This window comes from Antennarius striatus, chromosome 11 (genome assembly GCF_040054535.1).
Source record: "Antennarius striatus isolate MH-2024 chromosome 11, ASM4005453v1, whole genome shotgun sequence".
NCBI classification, from domain to species: Eukaryota; Metazoa; Chordata; class Actinopteri; order Lophiiformes; family Antennariidae; genus Antennarius; species Antennarius striatus.
Window position 1 is genome coordinate 360,627 of NC_090786.1, and position 26,874 is coordinate 387,500.

At 48.3% G+C, this 26,874-nt stretch overlaps 1 protein-coding gene across 2 annotated transcripts in view; it reads right to left on the reverse strand.

The window, feature by feature from the left end:
* Nucleotides 1-3,493: 3,493 nt before the first annotated feature.
* gfra1a (gdnf family receptor alpha 1a) overlaps nt 3,494-26,874 on the reverse strand; it is a 47,097-nt gene continuing 23,716 nt past the window's right edge. For both annotated transcript variants that reach the window (XM_068328297.1, XM_068328296.1), the window contains 7 exons: nt 18,129-18,307; nt 17,820-17,992; nt 9,460-9,569; nt 8,758-8,892; nt 7,864-8,036; nt 7,677-7,724; nt 3,494-5,834 (listed from right to left, as the gene is read on the reverse strand). In XM_068328297.1, the coding sequence (XP_068184398.1) occupies nt 5,706-5,834; nt 7,677-7,724; nt 7,864-8,036; nt 8,758-8,892; nt 9,460-9,569; nt 17,820-17,992; nt 18,129-18,307 (947 nt within the window). In that variant the 3' untranslated portion in view covers nt 3,494-5,705. The remainder of the gene's footprint in view (nt 5,835-7,676; nt 7,725-7,863; nt 8,037-8,757; nt 8,893-9,459; nt 9,570-17,819; nt 17,993-18,128; nt 18,308-26,874) is intronic.

Here is a 26,874-nt window from a genome sequence, read left to right on the forward strand (position 1 = left end):
CAGGTGGTAGCCTCCGACCTCAGGTGGTATCCTCCGACCTCTGGTGGTAGCCTCCGACCTCTGGTGGTAGCCTCCGACGTCTGGTGGTAGCCTCCAACGTCTGGTGGTAGCCTCCGACCTCTGGTGGTAGCCTCCAACGTCTGGTGGTAGCCTCCAACGTCTGGTGGTAGCCTCCAATGTCTGGTGGTAGCCTCCAACGTCTGGTGGTAGCCTCCTACGCCTGGTGGTAGCCTCCAACGTCTGATGGTAGCCTGCGACCTCTGGTGGTAGCCTCCAACGTCTGGTGGTAGCCTCCGACCTCTGGTGGTAGCCTCCGACCTCAGGTGGTAGCCTCCAACGTCTGGTGGTAGCCTCCGACCTCAGGTGGTAGCCTCCGACCTCAGGTGGTAGCCTCCGACCTCTGGTGGTAGCCTCCAACGTCTGGTGGTAGCCTCCAACGTCTGATGGTAGCCTCCAACGTCTGGTGGTAGCCTCCAACGTCTGGTGGTAGCCTCCAATGTCTGATGGTAGCCTCCGACCTCTGGTGGTAGCCTCCGACCTCTGGTGGTAGCCTCCGACCTTAGGTGGTAGCCTCCAACGTCTGGTGGTAGCCTCCGACCTCTGGTGGTAGCCTCCGACGTCTGGTGGTAGCCTCCGACGTCTGGTGGTAGCCTCCAGGTCCAGCTTCAGGTCAGTCTCCAACTCCCTTCTTCTAGCCCCATCCCCCAACCCAAACCACGCCCCCTTCTGTCACCTGCTGAGGACTCAGGGTCACATGATCGAGACTCATCTAGAACTCACACACAAGTTAGTCTCTGGAGTATGGAACACCATATCTTTCTCACACACACACTACACACAAACACACACACACACACACACACTCACACACATTCTCTGTCTCTCTCTCACACACACACACACACACACACACACACACACACACACACACACGCATTCTCTGTCTCTCTCTCACACACACACACACACACACACACACACACATTCTCTGTCTCTCTCTCACACACACACACACACACACACACACACACACACACACACACACACACACACACACACACACACACACACACACACACACACACACATTCTCTGTCTCTCTCTCACACACACACACACACACACACACACACACACACACACACACACACACACACACACACACACACACACACACACACACTGGTCAGCCAGTCTCTGTCATTGATGAATGTCGTCCCTGTGAACACCGTCCTCTTCTTGTTCCCAGCATGCACTGCTCTGTCATAATTGGACTCCTCCATGAACAAAGAGGACGCCTCTGTTTCCTCCCAGCATGCACTGCTGATAGGAGTGATGGAAGACATGGAAGTCTACTGCTGAGGGTCAGCAACACTTAACCCTAATTTATCCCAGCCCCAACCCCAACCCTAACCCGAAACCTAACCTTAAACCTAACCTTAAACCTAACCTTAAACCTAACCCTAATCCCTGACCCCTAACCCTAACCCTCCTTCCTGCACCATACCCCTCAGGAACAGGTTTTCCCCCCATTCAGGTTCAGTCAGAAGGTTCTTAACATTTATGTTGGATTGAAGGATGATGAATTTGACAGATTAATAATCCAGAGGGTCGTTTGTTCCAGTCCCTCGTTTCACACACTTTATGTTCACCTGAATGTTCGCTGCTTTTTTATTGAGATGAGGTCAACTTCCAAAACCTGAACCCTCAGAAACCAAACCGTGACCCCCACTGGAAGATCAGAACCGCCCCCCTGAGAGCAGAACTGCCCCCCTGAGGACAGAACCATCCCCCTGAGGACAGAACCCCCCCCTGAGGACAGAACCGTCCCCCCTGAGGACAGAACCATCCCCCTGAGGACAGAACCGTCCCCCCTGAGGACAGACGTGTCTAATGATATTCGTGGTGATCCGTCACGGTGACGGGGGCGGGCCTTGTGCGTCGCACAGCGTTCCCCGGAGACGCTTTAATAGAGTTAATCCCTGCTGGTGTCGGGGGAGCGCCGTGTTTATGGGATGTTTTATGGCCCCCTCCTCTGGAGCCGCCGTTAATGGACAGATTTGGTATTGATCATCTATAAAACATACACAAAATCTGGAGGCGGAGTTATGAGTTATGAGGCGGAGCCACTGGACCCGTCTGCATTTTATCCCGGAGATTAATCAGGTCACATGACCTGGAGGCTCCATGAAGGTTCTGCTGTTGCCCCCAGCAGGTATTTCTTCTGTTTGGTGGGTTTTACTGAACAAGGGGCGGAGATGAAGAAGGGGGCGGAGCAATAAATGACTGGCAGCATCGATAGGATAAAAAACCGAACACTGAAGTTCATCATGAAGACCTCATTTTCCAAAGATGAGATTGTTCTGGCGGCTGTTTGATGGTTCAGGCGTTGAAGGTTAAACCGGCTGGAGGTCACGTCAGACACGAAGGTCGCTTCTGCTCTATCAGACGAGCAGCTGGAGCCTGAGGCCACGCCTACGACCTGCTGACCAATTAGAATTCAAACAAAATCAAATTAGATTCGTCTCCCGTTAAAGCAGTGAAGCATGCTGGGAAACGAGGCCGGTCTCATGTTGAGGAACAGCAGTGGAACATCCTGGTCAACGGCTCATGGTGCGTTCAGGGCCTCCTGTAAGAACGAGCGTTCCTGAAGGTAAATTTAAACGTTTTCCTAACGTTCATCTGAACGTTCAGCACGAGCGTCGCTTCATGTTCCCATCATGCTCTTCACCTCCATGTTTTATTCATGATGTCATCACTGGTGGACGCCGCTGACTGATGTGACGCCTGCAGACAGGAATCAGACTTTTATCTCAATTAATGAGTTTCTGATTGATAGCGTTAGCGCTCTGGGGCTAACCGCCTGTCTCCTTCAGAAACCACCAGTGTGGAGCGTGATGTCACCACAACGGACCAATCAGCCATCAGTCTGTGAAGCGTGGACTCGTTCACATGATCAAGAAGTCGCAGCAGCTGTGAGGAGGAAGGTGAGGATGTCGTGTTCCTGGGGTTTCCTGGTTTCTATTATCTATTTTCCCACTTCCTGTTTTTTCTTTTGACTTCCTGTCTTGTGATTTGCTCCCTTTAGATGCTGTCTGGCTCCGCCCCCACCTGTAGTCCTTACCTGTCTGCATTCCGTCGGTTCTTCACGTCGAGCGTCTCAGCTCAGCTCCTCTGAGAGTGTTTTCTGCTGTTTTATGGTTTTTTTGAGTTTTCTTGGTGTTTTATGATGTTTGTTGGTATTTTATGGTGTTTTTGTTGTTTTCTTGGTATTTTATGGTGTTTTTGTTGTTTTCTTGGTATTTTGTGGTGTTTTTGTTGTTTTCTTGGTATTTTGTGGTGTTTTTGTTGTTTTCTTGGTATTTTATGGTGTTTTTGTTGTTTTCTTGGTATTTTGTGGTGTTTTTGTTGTTTTCTTGTTATTTTATGGTGTTTTTGTTGTTTTCTTGGTATTTTATGGTGTTTTCGTGTTTTTTTTGGTGTTGGTGTTTTCTTGTGTTTCCGATTGGATGACTCTGGACTTGTGGGATGTGGCCACCTTTCAGGTGACTATATGCACTCATCCAATCAGGATGTGTTGTGGTGACCTGTTTCCTTCCTGTCTGTGGTTCCTGTTGCATCGTGGGTAAACAAACACCTGAGACATTGGGACTCGTTTCACCGTCTTTAATCATAACTTTTATACAATAGATTTTACATTTTCACAAGCTAAGAAGTTTAATGGTTCCAGTAAATGCTGCTCCACCCTGTTCTGCTCCTCCACCAACAGGAAACTCTTCTGTTTCATCCAGAGATTAAGATTAGAGACATTTCAAACAGAAAATGTTCAGATGTGTTTTTTTTAAAAAAAGGAACAAAACTCACAGAATAAACTGATTCACTTCTCAATCAAAAAGCTTTTTTCTCAAATTCACCTCATTGTCATCACAATTATTTAGCAGTGAAGCAGAACCGATGAGAACGTGTTCACAAAGAAAAGCGGTCGATCCCGTTCACCTGAACGCATCCACAAAACAAACGTTAGTAAAAAATAGAAAAATAAGTGGAAATCTCAGCCCAAAACCATCCGTTCCATCTTCAAGCTACACATGGTGGGACTTTAACTCCAGCAGGAACGTTACACTGATGTCCTGTCCTCAGATGCATTAATATAACATACAGGAGAAATATACACACAGGTTATAAAAACAAGATTCTGGCTTCTTCAATGCATTAAGTAGAATCTGAATGTGAAAATATGTCACAATGCTCTAGAATATCATTAATGATTAGAATTAATTATTAGAATATTAACGTGTTTGTCTTCTTTATAGGTTCAGCCAGTACATACAAACAGCGTGTTGATGCTCAGTAATAACATGTGGGGTTATTGTACAGGAACGTGTGGCGTCGCCAGCGCTGCTCCGGGTCATCATGGCAACGCCGCTGCTCATGCTGGAGGAGGAGGATGAAGGTGTGTGTCTGGGAGGTAAATGATGAGGCAGACGTGCGTGAAAGACACGCCCACTCTGTTTCAGACCACGGGCCAATCAGAGTGGCGTTCAAGGGACGGTGTGGAACCAGGGGAGGGGGCTCAGCGGTGCGTTCAGGGGTCGATGGTGCAGGTGAGTGGCACACCAGGTGGGGTGGGGTTAGGGTTATGGTCTGGATGGGGCGTGATGGCGACGAGCAAATCACAGGTTGGTCGATGTGTTTAAGCTGGGGAGGTGGGGGGGTGCGATGGGTTCAGGAACTAGACTGAGCCGCTTTCCTCCGGCTCTGGTTTGTGTGTCGACAAACGGCTGCAGATGATATTAAGAAAACACTTCCTGAAGCTGGTTTGGTGAATGACGACTGCGTGGCGTCGTCACCACTGACCCCCGTGTGTGTGTGTGTGTGTGTGTGTGTGTGTGTGTGTGTGTGTGTGTGTGTGTGTGTGTGTGTGTGTGTGTGTGGGGGGGGGTGTGTGGGGGGGGGGTCTCTGCCAGTGTGCTTTTGCCGGCGGTGGCGCGTTCTGAACGAGCCACAGAGACAGATCGGCGCCGACATGCTAATGTTAGAAGTCGTCGCTTTTCTGTGAACAAAAAAAAATCTTTCAAGTGACGTTATTATGGGATGTTTGAAAAATACAGAATCACATCTATCAAAGAGACACAAACACAGAGGAGACTTAAAGGCTGTCCGAGTGATCGCCTGTCGCCACGACCAAACCGACTGACGGTGGAGCAGAAGAACCCGCCGAGCCTCACGCACGCACACGCACGCACACACGCACACACGCACGTGCACGCACGTGCACGCATGCACACACACACACACACACGTGGGTGGGAACAGATTTGGCTCCGGAGCGGATTCTAATTCACATTGTGTGTCCCGTTCCAAACGCCGCCGGCGGGGCTTCACTGGAACGCCGTCCTCCAGTATTTACTGGTGTCTGCCAAACTGACAACAAAGCTTTAAAGCCCGTATTTTTTTGGAGCCAGAGGGAACGAACAACCAGACGGAGTCGACATGTAGATCAGCGCTTCAGCAAACAGCAGCGCAGCAGCAAAGAACACCAACAGGAAAATAACAAGACCAGTGAAAGAACGACGCTTCTCCAAAAGTCCTCAAAACTCAAAGGAGGGATCAGAGAGACCAATCAGAGGGAACGACGGGCGACAGAGGGGAGGGGCGTCTTTGTACAAACGGGTTTCAGTCCTGGGGGGTTTTGTGCTGTCGAGCTACAAGGAAAGGAGGCTGCAGTAGCACAGCCAGACCAACGGGGGCAGCAGAGAGGCCAGAGACCGCCGGGGGTCAGCCGAGTTCTGCAGGACGGAGTTGGAGGTGCTGGGTCCGTCGATCTGAGGGTCCTGAGGGACAGAGAAGAAGAGGATGTCAGCCGGGGGACGGGGGGCGTTTCAGCATTCTCACAAATACCTCCCAACATGACAAAGATACCCCAACAACAACCCCACATGATCCCTGACCTCTACACACGATGTGATGAGAGGAGAGCGTTTCCCGGTGGAACCCAGACTGCTGGGTTCTGATTGGTCCCCAGCAGTGGCGTGTGATTCTGAGTGGAGTCATGCATCAACATGCGACCGACTTCAACGTGCTAAATTCAACACGTCTCCGACTTCAATACGCATCCGACTTCAACTCGCCAATTTCAACACGTCGACTTCAACACGCTGACTTAAACAGGCCTCTGACTTCAACACGCGGCCAATTTCGGCACGCCAACAATTACAACATGCAGCCGACTTCAACACGCAGACAACTTCAACACGCCGACTTCAACACGTGTCCAACTTCTACAACCCTACAACTTTAACACGAGGCCGACTTCAACATGCTGCCGACTTCAGCACGCTGCCGTCTTCAAAACACGGCCAACTTCAACACGCCATCGACTTCAACACATGTCTGACTTCCATATGACGACATCAACACGTGGCCGACTTCAACACGCGGCCAACTTCAACAAGCTGACTTCAACACGCATACGACTGCAACACACATATGACTTCAACACGCCCCCGACTTCAACATGCCAACTTCAACATGCCTACTTCAACACGCCGACTTCAACACTCCGACTTCAACACACAGCCGATTTCAACACACCAACAACTTCAACACACCGACTTCAACATGTGTCCAACTTCAACAAACCTACAACTTTGACACGCCTTCGACTTCAACACACCAACCTCAACACGCCTCCGACTTCAACATATTGCCGACATTAACACACCACCTTCAACACACAGCCGTCTCCACATGCCATCTTCAACACGCCAACTTCAACATGCCAACTTCAACAAGTCCCCGACTTCAACAGGCAGCCGTTTTCAACACGCCAACTTCGACACGCTGACTTCAACATTTGTCCAACTTCAACAAGCTTACGACTTCAATACAAGGCCAAATTCAACACGCTGCCGACTTCAACATGGCGTCGACTTCAATACGTGGCTGACTTCCACATGCCAACTTCAACAAGCCTCTGATTTCAAAGCACGTCCGACTTCAACATGTCTCTGACTTTATCATGCTGCCGCCTTCAACACGCTGCTGGCTTCAACACGCTAACATCACCGCTAATCCCCTTAAATATATTCATCTGCTGCGACAGGACAACAAACCTCAAAAGGTTGTTTTTCTAACTAAAATGCCAGTGTGTGTGTGTGTGTGTGTGTGTGTGTGTGTGTGTTCAGCGCTGTTGCTAATAAAGCTGCGAGCTAACGGCAGGGTCCTGTCCTGTAGAACCGTTGCTGCTTCTTTTAAATGTCATAGCGGTCCGAGCGGCGCCTGATTATTTCACACTGACATTTCCAGTGAACTTTAAAGCCAGCGGATAACAACAAGCCCCGCCCCTCCAGCCTCATAGGGGCTGCGGTGGCGATCCCTGTCCGAGGGCGGTCACACACTTCCAGCGGCGAGGGCGCTTCAGGGCGTTTGATCGGCGGGCGTGTCCGCCCGTCGCTCTGTGCTCAATCCAACCGAGCGACAGGCGGCAACAGGTGAGCAAAACGAGCTCACACCAGTCACGAGCGACGGCGTGAAACAACCTTAACCGTCCTGGAGTGTGTGAACGCATCATCCTGTCCGCATCAGTTCGTCACGCGTGTTTCTGCACGTTTCATCATCTCAGGGTGAAACGAGAGGAATCCGTTTCCTTCATGGAGGGCGACGGAGAGTCTCACCACACAGAGAACGCCGTCCACCGTCGAGTTGGACCGCAGCTTCTGAGCCTGGAACAGAAGAACAGCAGGAACCCGGGTCAGAACCTGAGGAACACCACCCAAGAAAAAGCATCTCGCTCATGTGGACGAATCTGTGGTGAATGTCCCATTAGCCTAGCCTAGCCTAGCCTAGCATTGTGTGTCTGACCTGCAGGTTGCCACAGAAGTGGTAGAGGGCGGGGTCGGTGTTGATGTGGTTGTCGATGGTGTTGGAGCTGCGCTCACGGTTCTTATGGTGGGGGGGGGTGCTGGGGGTGGTGGTCTGCACCGGCGGCCACACCCCCACATCCGTCCCGTTCCCAAAGGCCTGGACGGCGTTCCCTACCGGAGAGAGGAGAATGTTCAGGCTGTCATCAGGTGTGTGTGTGTGAGTGTGTGTGTGTGTGTGTGTGTGTGTGTGTGTGTGTGTGTGTGTGAGTGTGTGTGTGTGTGTGTGTGTGTGTGTGTGTGTGTTTGTGTTTGTGTGTATTTGGTCTGTAAATGAGGACACACTCTTGTGGATTAAGGCAGATTAAGATTAAAATTAAACTGGCGGTAGGAACAGATCTTTTCTCGTCTCTGTAGGACAGCATTGATGTTCCTCTGAAGCAGGACGCCTTTGTTTCACGTCCTGCAGCCCTGATTTATGTGTGTGTTGGGTGTGTGTGTTGGGTGTGTGTGTTGGGTGTGTGTGTTGGGTGTGTGTGTTGGGTTCTTCATTCTAGAACATTCTATCTGTTCCTCCAAAGAAAAACCACAACCCTGTTCCTCTTTCCTTCCTGTTCCTCTTTCCTTCCTGTTCCTCTTTCCTTCCTGTTCCTCTTTCCTTCCTGTTCCTCTTTCCTTCCTGTTCCTCTTTCCTTCCTGTTCCTATTTCCTTCCTGTTCCTCTTTCCTTCCTGTTCCTCTTTCCTTCCTGTTCCTCTTTCCTTCCTGTTCCTCTTTCTTACCTTTTCTTCCTTTCCATCATTCGGCTGTGTCGTGTTGTAACATCCATTGCTGTGTGTGTGTGTGTGTGTGTGTGTGTGTGTGTGTGTGTGTGTGTGTGTGTGTGTGAGGCTCACGGAGGCAGGTGTTGTCGGTGAACATGTGGGTGAAGCGGTCACACTCATCCTTGTTGTTGCCGCTGCTGCTGCAGTCGCAGTAGGGGGACACGCTGATCCTGGGGGAGCGCAGGTAGTTGGGCGTCATGACGGTACCTGCAGCAGACGGGGTGGTGGGGGGTCATCACTCATTCACCTCTCAGGTAGGAGCATGTCACACTAAAGGGTGAAGGTGATTGGCCAGTGCCGTGATGCTGCAGGAAACACCCCCCCATCATCACTCATTTGTTCTGCTTATGTTCAAGAGGAGGTGGGGGGGGGGGGGGGGTGACACGCCAAAGTGAAAAATCAGCTCTGATTCTGCAGGGGGAGTAAATAGCTTCAGTCGGTTATTCCTCACCCCCCCCCCCCCACACACACACACACCCCCATGAATCGTTCTGGAGCCGCTCCAAAGACGGGCTTTTTGTTTTACAGTAGACACAGGGAATCCATCACGTGTGTGTGTGTGTGTGTGTGTGTGTGTGTGTGTGTGTGTGTGTGTGTGTGTGTGTGTGTGTGTGTGTGTGTGTGTGTGTGTGTCTCCAGCTCTCTGCAATGAGGTTGGGTGTTTCTGAACACTTCACACTGCATCTCCAACACAAACTCCTTCACCCGGGTTCAGCGTGCAGCATCTGTTGCCATGGTGACGTGTAGCCCGTCTGGGGGCCCAGCTGGACTCACCAATCAGACCCGAGTACGCCAGCAGGCAGTCGGCGTAGTTCTCCTTCAGGCAGCCCGACAGCGAGCGCGGCTCCGGCTGACAGTTCACAAAGAAGTCGGCCAGTCGTGACCTGAGACACACAGAACACAGACGTGTCAGCGCGGGGCCATTACCCCCCCGGGGGGGACACGGGTCATCCTGATGGCCAGCCCCGCCCAAACGACTGGGGGCTGGAAATCATTTCTCTCAATGTGATTATCGGAGCCGCTGACGTCCGCCGTGACGGATTCACATCCTGAAGGAAACGCTCCACGTTTATTTGATACTAGCTTTTACACAGCTGAAGGACACAAATGCTGACATGAGAAATAAAAAGACACGCAAACCATCCGGATGGATGGAAAGACATATATAATATTTATGTATAACTAAAACTGTGAATTTTTTTTCCATCCAGTCCACTGATCCGTTTCAGACCCGATCAGGAGGCGTGTTCGTGACGCCGGTCCAATCATGCCTCATCTTCATCACTGTGATCCTTGACTCCTTCTGTCTTCTTCCCAACAGGTGTGTCTGTTCCGGTATCAGAGCACCTATACAGAGGGGGAGGGGCCTGCCACGGTCTCACCTGTTTCCAGTCTCAGTCCTCTCACCTGTTCCACAAAGTCCACGGAGTTCTCTTTATGGTAGGGGTTGTTCCCCACCCACGGGGCCAAGATGCTAACAACATGCTTGGTGATATTGTACGTGATGTAGTTGATGCTGCTGACAATAGGTCTGGGGGGCTCCTTCTTTATGAATGTTGGGGAGGCCACATATGTGTAGGATGGCTTCCCCAGGGTACAGACAATACCACGACAGGTGCTTCATGGTTTCCTGCTCCTGTAACTTCTGCTAGCCGTCCACCAACCTGCTGGTTGGGTTGCGCTTCAGCGTCTCAGAGATGCTGCTTATGAACGGAACACATCAACCTGGTGGACAGCTACATCAAGTTCACCAGAGAGGATGTAAAGGACAACAGCTTGCTTTTTTTGTGAGGTCTGCAGGGAAGAAAACAGAAGTCTGAGTGTTGGGGTACACAGGAAACCAACACACGGACCAATACCTGCTTTTTCACTCCCACCACCCACTGGAGCACAGGCTGGGCGTCATCAGGACCCTGCAAGACAGGGCTCACAAGCTACCAACCAGTGCCCAAGACCAGAAAAAAGAACACCAACACCTGAAAGGGGCACTGAAAACCTGTGGATATCCTGACTGGACCTTTGTGAAAGCTCACACAAGATCCAGAAAGGAGAACAACCCAGTGAGGACGGAAGAGAGCAGGCGTAACAGTATAGTGATCCCGTATGTGTCTGGACTGTCTGAAAAACTGAGGATCTTCAACAAATACCAGGTTCCATGAATTTTAAAACTAGCAACACTGGCTTATTTACTATGGCCGGTTTACAATCAGGTCCTTTCGAAATTCCCCAAAAGAACATCTCAGCTGAACTGAACTGAAGAAGAATCAACACCAACCACCACTAGAACTGAAGAAGAATCAACACCAACCACCACTAGAACTGAAGAAGAATCAACACCAACCACCACTAGAACTGAAGAAGAATCAACACCAACCACCACTAGAACTGAAGAATCAACACCAACCACCACTAGAACTGAAGAAGAATCAACACCAACCACCACTAGAACTGAAGAAGAATCAACACCAACCACCACTAGAACTTAAGAATCAACACCAACCACCACTAGAACTGAAGAAGAATCAACACCAACCACCACTAGAACTGAAGAAGAATCAACACCAACCACCACTAGAACTGAAGAAGAATCAACACCAACCACCACTAGAACTGAAGAAGAATCAACACCAACCACCACTAGAACTTAAGAATCAACACCAACCACCACTAGAACTGAAGAAGAATCAACACCAACCACCACTAGAACTGAAGAATCAACACCAACCACCACTAGAACTGAAGAAGAATCAACACCAACCACCACTAGAACTGAAGAAGAATCAACACCAACCACCACTAGAACTGAAGAAGAATCAACACCAACCACCACTAGAACTGAAGAAGAATCAACACCAACCACCACTAGAACTGAAGAAGAATCAACACCAACCACCACTAGAACTGAAGAAGAATCAACACCAACCACCACTAGAACTGAAGAAGAATCAACACCAACCACCACTAGAACTGAAGAAGAATCAACACCAACCACCACTAGAACTGAAGAAGAATCAACACCAACCACCACTAGAACTGAAGAATCAACACCAACCACCACTAGAACTGAAGAAGAATCAACACCAACCACCACTAGAACTGAAGAAGAATCAACACCAACCACCACTAGAACTGAAGAAGAATCAACACCAACCACCACTAGAACTGAAGAAGAATCAACACCAACCACCACTAGAACTGAAGAAGAATCAACACCAACCACCACTAGAACTGAAGAATCAACACCAACCACCACTAGAACTGAAGAAGAATCAACACCAACCACCACTAGAACTGAAGAATCAACACCAACCACCACTAGAACTGAAGAATCAACACCAACCACCACTAGAACTGAAGAATCAACACCAACCACCACTAGAACTGAAGAATCAACACCAACCACCACTAGAACTGAAGAAGAATCAACACCAACCACCACTAGAACTGAAGAATCAACACCAACCACCACTAGAACTGAAGAAGAATCAACACCAACCACCACTAGAACTGAAGAATCAACACCAACCACCACTAGAACTGAAGAAGAATCAACACCAACCACCACTAGAACTTAAGAATCAACACCAACCACCACTAGAACTGAAGAAGAATCAACACCAACCACCACTAGAACTGAAGAAGAATCAACACCAACCACCACTAGAACTGAAGAATCAACACCAACCACCACTAGAACTGAAGAATCAACACCAACCACCACTAGAACTGAAGAAGAATCAACACCAACCACCACTAGAACTGAAGAAGAATCAACACCAACCACCACTAGAACTGAAGAAGAATCAACACCAACCACCACTAGAACTGAAGAAGAATCAACACCAACCACCACTAGAACTTAAGAATCAACACCAACCACCACTAGAACTGAAGAAGAATCAACACCAACCACCACTAGAACTGAAGAAGAATCAACACCAACCACCACTAGAACTGAAGAAGAATCAACACCAACCACCACTAGAACTGAAGAAGAATCAACACCAACCACCACTAGAACTGAAGAATCAACACCAACCACCACTAGAACTGAAGAAGAATCAACACCAACCACCACTAGAACTGAAGAAGAATCAACACCAACCACCACTAGAACTGAAGAAGAATCAACACCAACCACCACTAGAACTTAAGAATCAACACCAACCACCACTAGAACTGAAGAAGAATCAACACCAACCACCACTAGAACTGAAGAATCAACACCAACCACCACTAGAACTGAAGAATCAACACCAACCACCACTAGAACTGAAGAATCAACACCAACCACCACTAGAACTGAAGAAGCCTCTTGGATGAGAGGTGGAGGTCTTCAGGAAACTTTTAAAGTCCAGTGAATTGGTTTAAACAGGTGTGGATGATGATAAACGAGGACCTACAGACGTCTTTGATGTAACTCCAGGTGATGCCTTTGATGTTTTTGAGTCTTTTTGAAGTGTCTTCAAAGCCATTGGTGCTCTTATATAAGAGTCTGTGGCGATGAGCTCTACTGTACATGAGTGAGTGTTCTTACTCATTAAGAGCAGTAAAAATGATGGATGCAGCGCAAGCAAGGAAGCAGTCGACACACACGATGCAGAGCAGGAAGTTGTCACAGAAGCTGAGGCCTGAGGTGACTGACGTTCTCGTCAAACTTGTTCAGGATTTCCTCAGTGGGATCAAAGATGACCAGTTGGAAGCTGTAGCGTTAGGGAGGTTTGATAAGGAAATAGAAAACCTCATCGTAAAAATGTGTGTGAACATCATTCAAACTTTAACCAGCTACATTTACCGATCGCTGACGGAACACGCATCGGAAGGGGGTCAAGGAACTGGATCCTCTCCATCGGCACCAGAAGGCTCCCATGTGTCTGGTGGCTCAAAGGTTCTTCTCACAATTCAGGTGATGCAAATGATGGGAGATGTCATTCCACACGCCCTGGAGAAGGCGATGGGTGTTACAGAGGTCTTTTGTGACCCGAGAGCGAAGGCAATTTCACGGTTTCTGTCCATCAACGTCACTAAGAACCTGAACATAGTCTTGAGCAATGGCTCCAGTCAAGATGGCATCAATGCAGAAAATGGTCTGCGTTCTAGAGACGATCCGTCCATCAGCAGCCTGATGACCACAGTAAAGGATTTCTTCCTACTCATGAAGACCTTTGCTCCTTACCCTCAAGAGCTGAAGAAAAAGAATGACCTTCTAAAGACAGAACTGAAAGAGGCTCTCCAGAAGATGGCCTCCTACGAGGCTCAGTTAGAGGCCAAGAAGAAAGAGGACAAGACATTGAAAACTGATCTGGAAGAGGCTCGTTTGAAGATGGCCTTCCATGAGGTTCAGTTGGAGGAGAGGAAAAAAGACGAAGACAAGTTGATAGCGGATCTGGAAGAGGCCCGGTTGAAGATGGCCTCCTATGAAGTTCAGTTAGAGGAGAGGAAGAAAGAAGAAGACAAGTTGAAAAACAATCTGGAAGAGTCTCGATTGAAGAACGCCTCCTATGAGGCTCAGTTGGAGGACAGGAAGAAGGAGGAAGACAGTCTGAAGACCAATCTGGAAGAGGCTCGGTTGAAGAACGCCTCCATCCAGGGGAAGGAGCAGGAGTCGTTCAACAAAGAGAAAGGGTTGAGGGACCGGATAATATCTCTCCGTGAGACTCTGCAGCAGAAGAGACAGGAGTGGCAGAGGAAGGAGGAGGTCCTGATAGACGAGATAGAGGAGCTGAAAGCCCAGATCCAGAAGAAGAAGAGGGAGAAGAAGAAGTGGTACCAGAAGCTGTTCCGCTCTGCGTCAGAAACAAAGTGCTGATCTGGACCTGGACGCTTGTCCTGACCGTCAACCACAACAAAACCTTAAAAAGTCACCCTTGCAGGTGAAACTAAACAAATCCTTCTTGTAAAACATTCCATTAGAAGAATAATAATCAAACTTTAAAATTTGGGAAATGGTTTTTCCGCTCTATTTATTGATCCATCGTTAATATCTGGTAGGTCCCCTACCCGGGGACTGTCTAAGTCCTGGGTATGACATTAAACTGCATCCAGCCTGGAGACAGATGGGCGCCCCCAGGTTCAGTCGCCCAAGACATCCCATATGATGGCAACCACGGGTCGCCTGTGGTGCCCCAATGACCCTCCAGGGTTATAGGCTAGGCTAGGCTAGGCTAAGCTACACCTGGTGCCACACCTGCTGGAAGAAGACAGAATGAGAAAAGGAGCAGACTGATCAGCAACACGAGGGCAAGAAAGGTTTTCTCCAAGTGCTTTGGTTCCCCTATGTGGTATCTGATTGGAACGGTACCGGGCAGCAGCGGTTGGCGCTGTCGCCCCCCAGCAGGACGGGTGTAGTCCATTTTGTTCGTTCTTCCTCTGTCTGCGTGGGTTCCTCCGGGTGTTCCGGTTTCCTCCCACCTCGAAAAAAATGACCTTCAGGTAAACTGGTCGGGTCCAGTTTGTCCGTGGGTGCATTGATGGGTCGGTGTTCATGATGCACTGGTAGTGTGTCCCAAACGTCACCCCCACCTCATGCCCTAAGTCCACTGGGAAATTCAAAAGAACTTTATTTGTCCCCAAGGGGCAATTGAAGTCACATAAGAGCAGCAGTACACGTCGGCCGGTCAGAGGCTCCAGCAACCCCCGTGACCCTCGAAAGGGGAAGGAGCGGTACGGAAAATGAATGAATGGTTGAATGAATGAATGAATGCCATCTTAAAAACATGAAGCAACACCAAAAGGACTGGAAGAAAAAAAATATTGTCACCCATGAAATGTAAAAGTTACAAAATATCAAATAAATGTCACACATTTATTGTTGTGGTTGGAAACACTTTCCTCTGAGTAGGAAATGTGTTCATTAAATTAAAACGACCCAAATTTTCATTAAAATAGCACGTTTTTCTGTGTCCATCAATTTCATAACCCCCTTTCAAAAGCTCTGCTGAGCACAGTCATCACACACACACACACACACACACACACACACACACACAATGGGGAAAACATTGTTTAAATAAAATTTTCAAATAACTTATAAATCATGTAGTTTCATGCTAACTGTAGTGTTACCTTTCTGCCATATTGCTTTGGATTTTATACTATATACTTTTTTAAAAGTTATTTTATTTCATATACTGTAATGATCCACTAGGGTAAATTAGTGGAAATTAATTATACGAGACTAAGTATGCGACAATTATCTATAATTACACTAGACTATAATTATACAATAATTATACCATACTACAACTATGCTATAATTATATTATGATAATAGTATAATTATAGCATAGTTATAGTATAATTATTATATTATAGTAAACTATAATTATACAATTTATACTACATATGAGACTATATACTATAAATGTACAATTTATACTACATAAACTATAACTACTCTATAATTACTATAATTAGATTATAATTATAGTCATAGATTATAACTAGACTATAATTATACTTGACTTAAATTATGCCATTATTATACTTAAAAATATCTATACTATAATTATATATAACTTTACTATAATTATACTGGAATCATTTTAGAATATCCTGTATCATTCTACACTATAACTACACTACAATTACCGTATGTTATAATTATACTAGATTATAACTATACTATAACAATTCTATAATTATACTATACTACTACTATAGTATAACTATAGTATAATTATACTATACTATTACTATACTATAATTACTAGACTATATACTATAATTACTAGACTATACTGTATACTATAATTACTAGACTATATACTATAATTACTAGACTATGACTATACTATAATTACTAGACTATATACTATAATTACTAGACTATAATTACTAGACTATATAGTATAATTACTAGACTATAACTATACTATAAACACTAGACTATATAGTATAATTACTAGACTATAACTATACTATAAACACTAGACTATATAGTATAATTACTAGACTATAACTATACTATAAACACTAGACTATATAGTATAATTACTAGACTATAACTATACTATAAACACTAGACTATATAGTATAATTACTAGACTATAACTAAACTATAAACACTAGACTATATAGTATAATTACTAGACTATAACTATACTATAAACACTAGACTATATAGTATAATTACTAGACTATAACTATACTATAAACACTAGACTATATAGTATAATTACTAGACTATAACTATACTATAAACACTAGACTATATAGTATAATTACTAGACTATAACTAAACTATAAACACTAGACTATATAGTATAATTACTAGACTATAACTATACTATAAACACTAGACTATATAGTATAATTACTAGACTATAACTATACTATAAACACTAGACTATATAGTATAATTACTAGACTATAACTATACAATAAACACTAGACTATATACTGGGGCACTAGATCTAACTGATAGAATAAAGTGTATTTTCTCTTCTCTTTCTGACGGTCTGGTCCTCAGAAAACATCTGTCGGTTTAAACTCGTCTGTTTCTGCGTTTCAGGAACACGTTTAAAGGTTTTCTGTTGGAGTCAGACGTGAACGCTGGTGTCGTCACTGATCGGGTCCCTCTGGTCTGCAGAGGCAGGAGGCGGCGTTCTCCAGCTGGCATATGGGGGGGGGGCACGGCTGTAATCTGTGTGATGACGGAGGCAGAGACCTGGGAGTGCGGTCGGATGGACGGTCGGATGGACGGTCAGATGGACGGTCAGATGGATGAGAGTGTGAGCGTGACAAATGCTAGTGGTGTGATTTACTGTAGTCATGCCGTTTATTATGGGGGGGGGCATTGTCCAAACTGGAGCTCATTTATGATACCTTATGCTTCCATTTAATAACACACACACACACACACACACACGTGTGTGTGTGTGTGTGTGTGTGTGTGTGTGTGTGTGTGTGTGTGTGTGTGTGTGTGTGTGTGTGGGATCATTGATTTCAGCTGGTGTTACTGACTTTACTTTGTAAGGGGGGGTCCAGGACCGGTCCTAGACACCCCTCCCGTCCTGCATCGGTCTGTGTGAATGCTGCTGCTTTATTAGCGCCGCAAATCCAGGTTGTCGTGTCGCCTCGTCTCCCTCCTGACGCGTGGTGGGCGTGTCCTAGCTGCAGGGGGCGTGTCCTACCTGCAGATGTAGTTGGTCCTGCAGGAGGCCTGCAGCTCCAGACAGTTGGGCTTGTGCTTCTCCTCGTAGGAGCAGACGGGGACGATGGTCTGGCGCCGGCGCTCGCTGCACGCCGTCTGGTCGCTGAGGGGGCAGGAGCAGAACAGCATCCCGTAGCTGTGCTTCAGGGGCACCTGCAGGGGACACACCGCCGGCAGCGCCGGCACGGAGACCCACTTCAGCAGAGGCAGTGAGTGTGTTTCTCTAAGGAAAGTCAGGATGTGTGTGTGTGTGTGTGTGTGTGTGTGTGTGTGTGTGTGTGTGTCCTGCCTTGTCGAAGAACTGGCGCAGCGCCTTGTGACACTTCCTCTTGTTGCACACGTCGGCGGTGGACACGCGGCTGGTACACGGGCTGATGTAGGCGGAGCGGTACTTCTTACACGTGTCGTTCAGGTTACACGCTTTGGCCGCGTTCAGGCAGTTGTTCTCCCTCGCCACGGCCGGCTCACCTGTAGGGGGAGGGGGCGGGGCCAGAGCAGAGAGGAGGAGTCACACACATCAGATCCAGGATCAGAGGAAGGCCATTGGTCACTGATTCATTGGCTCCGCCCACCTCAACTCAACTATCAGTCGTTTTGTGCTAACGAAGTCATGTGACTGCAGGCTGCTCTGATTGGTCAGAAACACACCCAGCTGCAGCTGTAGGCGTGTGCGGACAGGAAGTGACACGCCCTGCTGGCAGGTCTACTTCCTGTGGTGGACAGTTGTGTAATGGGCAACGGAGGTCAGAGGTCACTAGTGTGTTCTCTAACATGGTACACATGTTCTACATGCTCTGTGTGTCCCCCCCCCCCGGGCTCTAATGTCTGCCGCCGTCCTCTTTCTGTTAGAGTTGTCATGGGCGACGACCCCCCCCTTTCCGTTAACGTTGTCATGGGCGACGCCCCCCCCCCTGCATGCTTTTGTGAAACTGGAGCAGAACCAGTTCTTTTCTTAATGAGCACCAATTAAAACGGAGGGACGAACACAGCGGGGGGGGGGGGTCAACGAAGACGCTAACGGAGTGTGTGTGTTGTGTGAAGGCAAATGGTGTCAATAAGATTCAACACATGGGGGGTAGAGGGGCATGGTTGGTGGGGGAGGGGGGGGTTCTTCATTCTAGGACATTCTATCTGTTCCTCCAAAGAAAAACCACAACCCTGTTCCTCTTTCCTTCCTGTTCCTCTTTCCTTCCTGTTCCTCTTTCCTTCCTGTTCCTCTTTCCTTCCTGTTCCTCTTTCCTTCCTGTTCCTCTTTCCTTCCTGTTCCTCTTTCCTTCCTGTTCCTCTTTCCTTCCTGTTCCTCTTTCCTTCCTGTTCCTCTTCCTGTTCCTCTTTCCTTCCTGTTCCTTTTTCCTTCCTGTTCCTCTTTCCTTCCTGTTCCTCTTTCCTTCCTGTTCCTCTTTCCTTCCTGTTCCTCTTCCTGTTCCTCTTTCCTTCCTGTTCCTCTTTCCTTCCTGTTCCTCTTTCCTTCCTGTTCCTCTTTCCTTCCTGTTCCTCTTCCTGTTCCTCTTTCTTACCTTTTCTTCCTTTCCATCATTCTGCTGTGTCGTGTTGTAACAACCATTGTTGTGTGTGTGTGTGTGTGTGTGTGTGTGTGTGTGTGTATGTGTGTGTGTGTGTGTGTGTGTGTGTATGTGTGTGTGTGTGTGTGTATGTGTGTGTGTATGTGTGTGTGTGTGTATGTGTGTGTATGTGTGTGTGTGTGTGTGTGTGTGTGTGTGTGTGTGTGTGTGTGTGTGTGTGTATGTGTGTGTATGTGTGTGTGTGTGTGTGTGTATGTGTGTGTATGTGTGTGTGTGTGTGTGTGTGTGTGTGTGTGTGTGTGTGTGTGTGTGTGTGTGTGTGTGTGTGTGTGTGTTTGTGTGTTGAACAGAAACAGCTCAAGAGAATCGGATGGGAGACAGTTAACATTCATTATTAAAACTTCATCTGACTTTTGTTCTCCTCTCAGGACACACACACACACACACACACACACACACACACACACACACACACACACACACACACACACACACACACACACACACACACACACACACATACACTGGCGTGGGGGCCGGGGCCATCTGGAGGCCTGGTGGGGGGACCGCGGCCCCCCCAGTGGCTCATGTTTCCGATTCAGCCTCAAATTGATTATCATGTCGCCTGTTTCCTCCTGCCCCCCCGTAATTAGCAGAGGATGTCACTGTGACCCCCCCCCCCCTGCTGCCCCCATCAACCCGGTCAATCTCCTCCTGAGGCCCCTCCCTCCTTCAACAAGCCCCTCCCCTTCCTCCTCGTCCTCTCTGTGGGCATTTAGGTGTTAAGTGAAGCTCTGTTAACCCCGCCTCCGTTGCCGTGGTGATGCTGTCCCTCCATTAGCCCCCCCTAACCGTCCCTGTTACCCCCAACCCCCCTAAAAAGCTATTTTACACCTGTGTTTCTGTTGGCCCCGCCCACTGCGAGCAGGCTGTGATTATAACCCCGCCCCCCATTTGACCTACTGTTAATAAACTTGTCTGCTCTTGATTCCCACAGCGAACAATTACCCCACTCACCCCCCCACCCGTCACCTCCCCCCCAGGGGTGATCTGTTTTAATGGGCAGGAGAGGAAGGAGTCTGGAGGGGGGGGGTCTGGAGGGGGGGTCTGGGGGTTTATTTGTTCTCCTCTGGTTAATAATCTCGTCCTCCTTGAGACGGTGTCCAATAAAGCCACGAGCGCCCCCCCCCCCCGAGCAAACACACAACTCACTTCCAGGTAATTGATCCCTGAAGTGCCCCCCCCCCCCGGTCCGTCACCTCCTGCTTCCTGCTCCAACATTTCTCCACTTCCTCTGGATTTCCTGAACTTTATTGGCTCACGGTCCAATTAAGATCAGCCCCCCCAACCCCGCACATCAGTGAACCCCCCCCCACCACCAGCATTCAGCTCAGGTCTCTGCCCCCCCCCCCACACACACACACACACACACACACACACACACACATGCCTTCACTCCCTCATCATCTCCTCCAATTTCAGAAATGAAAGTATTTTCCTGCCTGGAATTTCATTTTAGGTTGACTACTGGCGTTATGGGGGGGGGCACACCGCTGTTCCTGGAAAGTTTTATGTCTCTCATTCTGTGCTGCCCCCACCCATCCACCTCAGACAAGCGACCTTTTGACCTCCTATTTGTTCTGTCTGCAGGCTGCTAGCCGTGTGGCTAACCTCTGGGCCCCCCCCCTCGGAAAAACCAACAAATACAAACAAATAAAAATCAGCTTTGAAGTTTGTTCCAGAAGTTTCATCATCCCCTGTTAGATCACATGACTCCACACGTCCAATCAGAGCGGAGGGACCATGTGAACTCATTCGGGTAAAGACGGGACCAAACGCCCCCCCCCAGCTCCTGATGGGGGCTTTGTGGGGGGGTCCTGATGGACAACAGTCGGCGCTGATTGGCTCAGATGTGGAGTCGAGTTAGCTCACGCTCATTAGCGTGTTAGCTTGTGGCTCTGGGGGGGGGGGTGTGACGCTGGAACAGAGGCGGTGATGCTGCAGCATCTGAGCACACTGAGGGGGGGTGGGGGGCAGTGATGAAGCTCCAGCCTGCTTTCATTACCCGTCTGCCAGTGTGGAGATCAGCCTCCACCGGGGGCCCCGGGGGGCCACGCGCCAATATATGGCTCTTTAATAATGTCTACAAACACCCCCCAGGACAGAAGGGCACAGCACCCCTCCCCCGCTCCCCCTCCTGCGTCTGCACTCCGACAGCCGACTCGACTCGGTACCCATAATGCACTGCAGCAGACGCTGGACCGCGTCCTAATTGCTCCTCAGTTCCCAGCAGATCGATCCTGAAGGAGCAGGAGGAGGAACACCAGCAGGAGGAGGAGGAGCATCAGCAGGAGGAGGAGCACCAGCAGGAGGAGGAGGAGCACCAGCAGGAGGAGGAGCACCAGCAGGAGGAGGAGGAGCACCAGCAGGAGGAGGAGGAGCACCAGCAGGAGGAGGAGCACCAGCAGGAGGAGGAGGAGCACCAGCAGGAGGAGGACCACCAGCAGGAGGAGGAGGAGCACCAGCAGGAGGAGGAGCACCAGCAGGAGGAGCACCAGCAGGAGGAGGAGGAGCACCAGCAGGACGAGGAGCACCAGCAGGAGGAGGAGGAGCACCAGCAGGAGGAGGAGCACCAGCAGGAGGAGGAGGAGCACCAGCAGGAGGAGCACCAGCAGGAGGAGGAGGAGCACCAGCAGGAGGAGGAGCACCAGCAGGAGGAGGAGGAGCACCAGCAGGAGGAGGAGCACCAGCAGGAGGAGGAACTCAGGCCAGAAGGAGCTGAACCCACGCTCATCGGTTAAAGATTCAAAGTGTGTATTAACGTCTAAGTGTTGCTCCAGTCCAGAACCACAGGAGTAACACACACACACACACACACACACACACACACACACACACACACACACACACACACACATGTTTGTGACGCCTTCACAAGCTGGAGACGCCCCGGGCGGCGCGCCGGCTCCACACGCCGCTTGGCGGCACTTCCTGTCGCGCCGGCTGTGGTCGTTTGCGGAACAGCAGAGTAAACACACTAAAACATGATGGTTCACACACACACACACACACACACACACACAACACACACACACACACACACACACACACACACACACACACACACACACACACACACACACACACACACACACACACACAGGTGTGTCTGGATGTGGACAGAGGTCAGCTCCAGGTCACGGTCTACCTGCTCGTCAGAGCCAGTGGCCTCACCTGTGCCACGCCCCCAGCTGAAGGTGATCAGCCTTGTTAGGAGGTTACAAAGGGAGGCGGAGCCTCTTCTGTTCACTTGCTTGTGTGTGTGGAGGCTCAACACCATCAGTTGTCTCTGTCTCTGTGTGTCCATCTGGGTTCCATGTCCACTGGTTCCCGTTCCAGTTGGGTTCTGGGTCTTGGGTCGATCCATCATTTTGATGGAATCAGTGGCGGCTGTGGGGAAATCTTTACAACAAGCAGGACGTCTAGTTCCCCTGTTTGTTTCCCAACCTGAAATGTTTGATGGGAAACGTGAGACGGGAAACAAGTGTTTTCTGTCAAAGACATCAAAGCCATGTTTAACACTCAGGAATACTGATTCAACGAGTCTGATTCAACGAGTCTGATTCAACAAGTCTGATTCAACGAGAGTCTGATTCAACGAGTCTGATTCAACGAGTCTGATTCAACGAGTCTGATTCAACGAGTCTGATTCAACAAGTCTGATTCAACAAGTCTGATTCAACAAGTCTGATTCAACAAGTCTGATTCAACAAGTCTGAATCAACGAGTCTGAATCAACGAGTCTGATTCAACCAGAGTCTGATTCAATAAGTCTGATTCAACAAGTCTGATTCAACAAGTCTGATTCAACAAGAGTCCGATTCAACAAGAGTGATTCAACAAGTCTGATTCAACGAGTCTGATTCAACGAGTCTGATTCAACGAGAGTCTGATTCAACAAGTCTGAATCAACGAGTCTGATTCAACGAGAGTCTGATTCAACGAGAGTCTGATTCAACGAGAGTCTGATTCAACAAGTCTGAATCAACGAGTCTGAATCAACGAGTCTGATTCAACCAGAGTCTGATTCAACAAGTCTGATTCAACAAGTCTTGATTCAACAAGAGTCCGATTCAACAAGAGTGATTCAACAAGTCTGATTCAATGAGTCTGATTCAACGAGTCTGATTACACGAGAGTCTGATTCAACAAGTCTGATTCAACAAGTCTGATTCAACAAGAGTCCGATTCAACAAGAGTGATTCAACAAGTCTGATTCAACGAGTCTGATTCAACGAGTCTGATTCAACGAGAGTCTGATTCAACAAGTCTGATTCAACGAGAGTCTGATTCAACAAGTCTGATTCAACGAGTCTGATTCAACGAGTCTGATTCAACGAGTCTGATTCAACGAGTCTGATTCAACGAGTCTGATTCAACGAGTCTGATTCAACAAGTCTGATTCAACAAGTCTGATTCAACAAGTCTGATTCAACAAGTCTGATTCAACAAGTCTGATTCAACAAGTCTGAATCAACAAGTCTGAATCAACGAGTCTGATTCAACCAGAGTCTGATTCAATAAGTCTGATTCAACAAGTCTGATTCAACAAGTCTGATTCAACAAGTCTGATTCAACAAGTCTGATTCAACAAGTCTGATTCAACAAGAGTCCGATTCAACAAGAGTGATTCAACAAGTCTGATTCAACGAGTCTGATTCAACGAGTCTGATTCAACGAGAGTCTGATTCAACAAGTCTGAATCAACGAGTCTGATTCAACGAGAGTCTGATTCAACGAGAGTCTGATTCAACGAGAGTCTGATTCAACGAGAGTCTGATTCAACGAGTCTGAATCAACGAGTCTGAATCAACGAGTCTGAATCAACGAGTCTGATTCAACCAGAGTCTGATTCAACAAGTCTGATTCAACAAGAGTCTGATTCAACGAGTCTGACTCAACGAGTCTGATTCAACGAGTCTGATTCAACGAGTCTGATTCAACGAGTCTGATTCAACGAGAGTCCGATTCAACGAGTCTGGTTCAAGGAGTCCGATTCAACGAGTCTGGTTCAAGGAGTCTGATTCAAGGAGTCTGATTCAACGAGTCTGATTCAACGAGTCTGATTCAACGAGAGTCTGATTCAACGAGACTCTGATTCAACAAGTCTGACTCAACAAAAGTCTGATTCAACCAGTCTGATTCAACCAGAGTCTGATTCAACAAGTCTGACGCAACAAGAGTGATTCAACAAGTTTGACTCAACAAGAGTCTGATTCAACAAGAGTGATTCAACAAGTCTGATTCAACAAGAGTGATTCAACAAGTCTGATTCAACCAGAGTCTGATTCAACGAGTCTGATTCAACGAGTGTGATTCAACGAGTCTGATTCAACGAGTCCGATTCAACGAGAGTCTGATTCAACGAGTCTGATTCAACGAGTCTGATTCAACGAGTCTGATTCAACGAGAGTCTGATTCAACGAGAGTCTGATTCAACGAGAGTCTGATTCAACAAGTCTGACTCAACAAGAGTCTGATTCAACAAGAATGATTCAACAAGTCTGATTCAACCAGAGTCTGATTCAACGAGTCTGATTCAACGAGTCTGATTCAACGAGAGTCTGATTCAACGAGAGTCTGATTCAACGAGAGTCTGATTCAACAAGTCTGACTCAACAAGAGTCTGATTTAACAAGAATGATTCAACAAGTCTGATTCAACCAGAGTCTGATTCAACAAGTCTGATTCAACAAGAGTCCGATTCAACAAGTCTGATTCAACAAGTCTGATTCAACGAGAGTCTGATTCAACAAGTCTGATTCAACCAGAGTCTGATTCAACAAGTCTGATTCAACCAGAGTCTGATTCAACGAGAGTCTGATTCAACGAGAGTCTGATTCAACGAGAGTCTGATTCAACGAGAGTCTGATTCAACAAGTCTGATTCAACAAGTCTGATTCAACAAGTCTGAATCAAAGAGTCTGATTCAACGAGAGTCTGATTCAACGAGAGTCTGATTCAACAAGTCTGATTCAACGAGAGTCTGATTCAACAAGTCTGATTCAACGAGAGTCTGATTCAACGAGAGTCTGATTCAACAAGTCTGATTCAACGAGTCTGATTCAACGAGTCTGATTCAACCAGAGTCTGATTCAACAAGTCTGATTCAACCAGAGTCTGATTCAACGAGAGTCTGACTCAACAAAAGTCTGATTCAACGAGTCTGATTCAACGAGTCTGACTCAACGAGTCTGATTCAACGAGTTTGTTTCAACGAGTCTGATTCAACGAGTCTGATTCAACGAGTCTGATTCAACGAGTCTGATTCAACGAGTCTGATTCAACGAGTCTGATTCAACGAGTCTGATTCAACGAGAGTCCGATTCAACGAGTCTGGTTCAAGGAGTCTGATTCAAGGAGTCTGATTCAACGAGTCTGATTCAACGAGTCTGATTCAACGAGTCTGATTCAACGAGTCTGATTCAACGAGTCTGATTCAATGAGTCTGATTCAACGAGTCTGATTCGACATCAGGTTAAACCTTCATCTGTTCGGTGAAAACATCTCAACGGTTCTCCTGGAGCGTTAGCATTGATAGCACACACAGGTAGCACTTCTGTGTTAGCAGCTGGCAGTCAGTCCATCTATCTGAGCTGTATGTACTCCACCCAGCCTGCCCCCCCCAGACGATACCCTCAGCAGCCATTTCCTTGCTTAATATATCCCGCCCCTGTCAGCCCTGTCCTCCGCCCGCGGTCCTGTTCCCTGGCGTCCCATCTCCAGCGCCCCCCCTGTCGTTACGTCCTCCGCCCACGCCCCCCGTGTGAACATCAAGCATTCCTCCGTGAGCCGGATCGGATCATCTAACGGCATCTGGCGGGCGGGTCTGTTAGCCCCCGCCTGAGCGCGAGCTGTGACACAAGCTCATGGGGGGGGGGGTCGCATCAGCATCACCTCCCAGTCCGTCAAACTGATTTACAACACGGGCAGCGACACCCCACCAAATGTGATGGAGCGCAGCGGTCCTGGGGGGCATCAGCGTCGGCCAGTAATTAGTCCTGATGGAGCGCTCCGTCACAATGAACGAGTCGGGGGGTGGGGGGGGCGGCACCGACTGAGGCGTTAAAGAACCATCCCTACCCCCCTCCCCTCCAGAAGGCTCCTGGATTAACCAATCAGAACACTCCCCATCCGGATCAGGAACTCTGAGCGTGGCCTCGACGACAGGAGGTGGTGACGGCTGCCACAGCGTCCCAGCCGCCCCCACCCTCAGGGCACGAGCGTCATGATCAACGAGTCAGATGGACGGGTCACTTGCTCGACCTTTGACCCACAATGACCACTGAACCGGATAAACAGGAAGTGAAGGATGACCCCTGCTGGGGTCACGCTGCTACGGATGCTCTTCCTGTTTCAGGACCGACTCAGCCAATGGCGGCGGAGATGTTTGTGATGTCATCAGGAGCCAGCTGGGGGGGCTCATGCCCACATCCAGCGTGTGAAGGTATA